The 6,738-nt window shown below is 39.1% G+C and overlaps 1 protein-coding gene across 1 annotated transcript; it reads left to right on the plus strand.

Annotated features, from left to right (window-relative positions):
• The first annotated feature begins 1,832 nt into the window (after window positions 1-1,832).
• Window positions 1,833-3,572, plus strand: LOC120598456 (DDB1- and CUL4-associated factor 8-like). The gene has a single exon (XM_039857246.1). It carries the CDS (start codon window positions 1,833-1,835, stop codon window positions 3,570-3,572), a length of 1,740 nt encoding a protein of 579 aa, XP_039713180.1.
• Window positions 3,573-6,738: the final 3,166 nt, after the last annotated feature.

Genomic DNA, 6,738 nt, shown 5'->3' on the forward strand with positions numbered 1-6,738 from the left:
GATCCCTTTGAAAACAATTACTATGCAAGATATCATACATAGGAAAAGGTATATAAATGCACATGCCAAGCAATAAATAATAAAAAGGTTAATAACACGCCTGTATTCAGGGTAAGCTATAAGTATTACCAAGAATTTTCGAAGCTTCGTCTCTAACAGATTTTAAATTTCTGCTCTCCTCCAAAGGTAATAATTATCCTGAATTTTGAGTCAGTTATTTCCTTGCCTTTTTAAATAGCTTTATTACATATGAAAACTATAAAGATCTGCATAAAAATGAAATTATTAACTATTCTCTCACGTGTGTTTTTGCTCATCATTGTATTAAGATTCACCCATGTTGATGTATTTAGCTTTAATTCACTAATCCTCACTTTTGTACATTATTCCACCAAAAACATTTATGCTAATTTATTTATCCACGTTACTCTTGATAGGCTTTCAGGTGGTTTCAGGTTCCTGTGCTATCCTTTACAAATCACTACGAATATTCTTTTACATGTCTTTCCATTACTATTAGCCTTGGAACCATTCTCTCTCTTTAGAAGACTTTTAAAAAAATAGAAGACTTTCTACTTCTATGTTTAATCCATTTTTCATTGATCTCGCAATTACTGAGGAAAATCTTGTTTTCCTCATTTCGGCATCCTTAGTCAGCAGTTTATTGTAGCCCTTCGAAAATGTACTGACATCACCTTAAATAATTCATTTGGAGAAGCTCTGAAGTTAACACATCAGTGACAATGAACTGTCTCTGAAGAGCTGTTTTCTTTTCTAAAAGCATCGTCTCTTCTCCCCCCCCACCCAAAAGTTTTTCCTTAATATATTTTGGGAGATATTTAAATTTTTGATAGTTCTATAACATCACAGAAGATTTTTTTTCATAAAATTGTGTTGGTGTTCTCTAAGCATTTTAAATTGAATTAACTCCAAATAAATAAGTAGACTCTGGTGAGAAAAAAGAAAAAAAAAATTGTGCTTCTATTTCAAATTAATGAAGCAGTTACTCATTTCAGTGACTACTTTAGATTGACCAACTTATTTTAGCCTTGATTACACTGAGAGATTAAATGACTCTTCTCCTAAGAAAGCCTGCCTGATGTAACAAAAATATAGATGCACGGTTAAATTTGCATTTCAGATAAATAATATTTTAAAGAAGTATGTCTAATATTTGAGATCTACTCATACTAAAAAAGTATTAATTTTATTTAAAATGCAATTAACTAGGCATCGTGTATTTCATCTGTCAACCCTATCCTTTTCCTACTAATTAGAACTCTCAAGGTTTCCCTCAAGTGTTTGATTGGCTGAAGACATTGCTTGTATTTCAGGAACTCACTAGCTATGAGGACCTTAGCAATCTTTCATTGCGTTTGCCTATTCCTTTCATACTGTCCGTTATCTTTAAGCAAAGCACTGAGAATCTTAGGATAACTATTTTCCCCAAGGAAGATCACTTTTGTCGACGGTTCTCTAATAAAAATGTTTTCTAAAACAAAATACATTTCAATCTTCAAAAAACACCACGCACAGCTGCTGACAATATAAGATGCTGCAGGTTTGGGCCTCAGAGTCTAGAAAAATCTGAGAAGTCCCGAAATACCGCGAAATCCTGGATTGGAAGTCTTTTGAACCTCCTCAGTGCCCATACTTTTAACTGCCTCAGCCAGCTATTGCCCCGCCCCTTTTGGCCTACCTGGAATGGCGTCTTGGCACTAGGCCTACCTTTTATCCGCTGGCCTGTCTGCACGTGGAGTTGGCCTGCTCCCTTTGCCAGCCTTCTAGAACTTTTCCCCACTACGGTCCAACTACAACGAACATCATTCAAGATGTCTGACAACGAGAGCGGCACGGATAGCCCACCAGAGGAGCGTTCTAGAGCAGAGGCCGGGAGCGAGACATTCTCAGATAAAAAAATGAGCGTGAGCTTGACCAGAGATGGAGACGATACCACAGATGGTGATGGTCCCAGCCTTGCCAGCAGAGAAAATCAAGGCTCAGACTCAGAAAATTCAAACGAAACCATTATCCCTCCAAGCATGGAAGACAGTGATGAAAACCTGGTACGTGACCACTTAATAGAGGAGGATCCAGTATTGGAAAGGGAGGAGGAGGAAGGAGAGGAAGATGTGGAAGAATCTGCAGCAGAACAGCCCCAGGTACAGTGTAATGAGCCCAACTATTTACCAGATGAGGATCAAGCCCTGGAGGACTGGATGTCCTCAGAGACATCTGCCCTGCCCCATCCTCGCTGGAAAGTCCTTACTGCTCTTCGAGAGCGGCAGCTGGGTTCAAGTCCCCGCTTTGTATATGAGGCCTGTGGGGCAAGAGTCTTTGTGCAGCGTTTCCATCTGCAGTATGGGCTTGAAGGCCATGGTGGTTGTGTCAATTGCGCGCACTTTAACCAGCGTGGTACCTTGCTGGCCAGTAGCAGTGATGACCTTAGAGTGATACTTTGGGATTGGATGCGTAAGCAGCCAGTACTGGACTTTGAGACTGGTCACAAAAATAACGTCTTTCAGGCCAAGTTCCTTCCCAACTGTGGTGATTCCACCCTGGTCACATGTGCCCGTGATGGGCAGATACGGATAACAGACCTAAATGCTCTGCCACACCTTAATCTTTCCAAGTGTGTGGCCCAGCATAAGGGAGCCTGCCACAAGATGGCTCTGGAGCCAGACTCCCCTTTTAAGTTCCTAACTTCAGGTGAAGATGCAGTTGTCTTTGGCATTGACCTCAGACGAAGCCAGCCAGCTTCAAAATTGGTGGTAACAAAAGAGAAGGAGATGAAAGTAGGACTGTACTCAATCTTTGTGAATCCCATGAATACTTACCAGTTTGCTGTGGGTGGACAAGATCAGTTTGTTAGAATTTATGACCAGAGGAAAATTGACGAGAATGAGAATAATGGAGTATTTAAGAAATTCTGTCCTCATCACCTGATCGGCCATGATTCCAAAGCAGCCATCACCTGCCTCATGTACAGCCATGATGGCACAGAGCTCCTGGCCAGTTACAATGATGAAGATATTTACCTCTTTAACTCCTCTCACTGTGATGGAGCCCAGTATGTTAAGAGATATAAGGGGCACAGAAATTATGCCACGGTCAAAGGCGTCAGTTTCTATGGCCCTAGAAGTGAGTTTGTGGTGAGCGGTAGCGATTGTGGGCACATCTTCCTCTGGGAAAAATCATCTTGCCAGATCATTCAGTTCATGAACGGGGACAGGACAGGAACCATAAACTGTCTTGAGCCCCACCCTCACCTACCTGTGATGGCGACCTGTGGCCTAGACCATGATGTCAAGATCTGGGCACCCACAGCTAAAGCTACCACGGAGCTTACTGGATTAAAGAATGTTGTTAAGAAGAACAAGCGGGAACGAGATGAAGATAGAATGCACCGTACTTACCTGTTTGACGACCACATGATTTGGTTCCTCATGCATCACCTGACACAGAGAGATCATCACCGGCACTGGGGAGATCCTGAAATCGTGCAAGCACATTTGGATGATACATCGGAGGAGGAAGAGAACCAAGAACGTGTGCAGTGCACGCCATCCTGAAGGCCTCATACCTGCTCCAGCTAGATGTCACTTCAGCAGGCCAGACTTTAAGTTTGAAATTCAGTTTAACTAATAGATTTGCCTTTTATTTTCCACAATAAAAACCATCTTCCATCTCTTTCCTCTACTTTCCTTCCCTCCTTTCTCACATTCTTCCTCCCTCATTCTTTTTCTCTCCTTGGTTTCTTTATTCCTCTTCTTTATCCTTTATATATAGTGAATGTATAAGTAATTTATTTATGCCTCCTTTCCTTTGGTCTCTTATGGTTGACCTCTAAAGGTTCCTAATTCTGGAGAAAATATTAATAGCTTTATTGAATCTTATCTTCTCATTTCTGACACTCTGAAACTATCACTTTTTTTTTTTTCATTTTTAGCAGTTTATTATTCAGGTTAAGTTCTTTGAGTTAAAAATTTTAGAAATGTGTTTGTTCTTTAAAAGTACAGTAAAATAAAACAAACTAGCATTCTTTTTTTTTGAATGCTAACACTGGTCCATACACACATGCATGCACACATACATATGTGCACACACACACATGCATACGCATACAGATTCTCACACACACACAGAGAAAAGGAAAAGGGGAGAAAAGATGGATAGATGAATTCCTAACAAGACAGTTCATCTTTCTAGAATAAAAGGGTTGTCCACATTTTCTGAATCTGTATGTTAATATTGATTAATTTGAAACGATGGAGGCTCGTAAGAATTAAATTGAATCACATGACATTGTTTGCTCTGAACTTTCAATTTTCTTGAAGTCTCATGGCTGAGAACATCCACAGAATTACCATCCAGAAAGTACTCTTGGGACAATCATCTCCTAGAAGATACCAGCCAGGACTATAAGAATTCCTAATATTTGAAAACATATATTTGAATTAACTTTAAGAATAACTTCATGTTGCAATAAAGAGTTGTTTATACTTACAGATCACCGTGTGATATCTTTGGAAGAAATATCTCATTAGACATCCATACATTGCTTAAAATTCCCTTTGGTTCTTTATAAGAGTTTAATTGCTTTTAATATTTTGTTCTAAGCCTTATTTAATGTAAATTTTGGGTGCTGGATGTCCAATTACTATTCCATAATATTTTCGTTTTACACCTGTTTTTTGTGTAAATGAATGCAGAGGCTTGCCTTTTCCCTAACACCTCTGTTAAGTATAACATACCCTTCTTTGCAGATGTTCATTAGTAAAGAAAGATGTGATAAAACATCCTGTGCCTTGACAATGGCTTCTCTTTGATAACACTCAAAATGGATATTATCTCTGGCCCCTGGATAGCAGATTGAGAAATTTACATAATGAGATTAGACTTTAGAATGGAAAACTACTTGATCAGAGTTCCTGCTTAATGCCCCTACCAAGGTCTGCTGTCAGGAAAGGACCTTAAACATCCCAGAAGAATCCAAAGAATCTCAACTAAGCACTGTGGTTTAAAACAGGGCATAAGGAGAACAGAGTTATAAACTAGAATCCCAAGTTTGGGGCAATCCTGCACAATTGGTGGGATTTATGCTAGCAACAATATTAATAATTTAAAAAAAAATTGGAATTTCCAGTGACACTGGGTGGCAGTGAGAACAATGGCAAAAGCAAGTTAACTACTCAATTCTTACTTCACCTGCTGTTTGGAAGTAGGTCTGCCTTTCTGGGAGCTCTGTACTGTGAACTAAAACTTTCTTCAGAGTTTCCTGCATGGTTCTGAGATTGTTTGTGCTACAAGAGGCACCTGGTTGGAGATTTGGAAGGCAAAGGTATAGTAGTAGCCATATTTAGTTTACGCTCAGGAAGGAGGAGCAGAGGCACATTGTCACTTATCTTAGTGTGAAGTGGCAGCCAGGCCCATAACTACAGCAGCTCCTCCTCAGATCTTCCTTCAGCTTCAACAGCTTCATAAAGAGTTCCCATTTCTCCAGCAGGGTCCTCACATCACCGAGATTGGAGGTTTGGAGGCTGTGAAAGATCAGCATGGGTTCCAGTCTGTCCTTATGGGTTCCAGCTATTCCTCATGGATTCCAGTCTACCCTTACTTCCCCCATTTCACATTAATCTCTTTACTGAATGCTGTGCTGACCTCAAGCTCTAGCACCTGAAGCAAGAGCAAAAGCCTTATGAAGGCTGTTTAACCAGCTCCTACAATTGTATACTATCAGGTCCCTATTATAAGTCACCACGTACCTGTATATCACCACCAGTGTGTCTGTTTCTCTGTTTGAACCCCGACAGATGCAACCACCTCTACCTGCTTTGGACTGAGTAAGTCAACAGATTACATGGACAATTTGCCATTTGAAGGAGCAAAAGTCTTCTAGGGAGAGAGGATGGACTTGATTAAGATAGACAGATAAATAATAGAAAGTCAAATGAGTAATTTGAAAAATAAAGTTATGATTATAGGTGAAAATCAAGCTGGTAGAGTAGGTCCCAGAAAATGGAAGTAATGCTATGATTTTAATTTATGCAAATATTGGTCCTATTAGTATATAAAAGAGAGCAATACAACATCACTACCAACCTTTCATGAGATGGTGGGCAAAGCTAACAATTATATTAAGGCAAAATTGCACCTTTAAATGTAATATTTCAACACCAATTATTTTCATCCCAAAATGGAATTTCTATAGGACAGTTCTGTGTAGGCCCTCATGACCTTTATGCAATATTATAATTGTTTCCTAATAATGCACGGAATTTAACTGCATAAAGTTGTGACAGATGCCAAACTGTACTTTTAAAAGGACATCTTCTGGCAGCCATTCCTTAAAAGGACAGGTGTGGAAAAGACCAGAGATGGAAAAAATATAAAGGAGACTAACTGCTAAATGGCAGGCCAAAAAAATTTTGGTGATTTCTGTTAGTCCAACAGTAACCTTCAGCAGTGCTCCTTCTACCATGTTGTAAGCCAAAAGCATAATGCAGTAAATTTACAATAGCCATAATTTACATATTATGAATACTTATTTACATATTGCAAATTATTTACAATTATTTACAATAAATTTACATTAACCATTTTTGTGATCGACTTCAGTCTCTTCAACAGTAAAATAAGAAGTATAGGTTTTTAGATTTAGTTCTCAGAGCCATATGGAGTATTTAATATGTTATTTCTTTACTGGACAGTGAGTTCGGACATGGATGTATGATAGTC

The sequence above is a fragment of the Pteropus medius genome, unplaced genomic scaffold (genome assembly GCF_902729225.1).
Source record: "Pteropus medius unplaced genomic scaffold, Ma_sr-lr_union100, whole genome shotgun sequence".
NCBI lineage: Eukaryota > Metazoa > Chordata > Mammalia > Chiroptera > Pteropodidae > Pteropus > Pteropus medius.

Excerpts from the sequence above, each read along its gene's own strand:
- LOC120598456 (XM_039857246.1), top strand. The coding sequence starts at position 1,833 with ATGTCTGACAACGAGAGCGGCACGGATAGCCCACCAGAGGAGCGTTCT.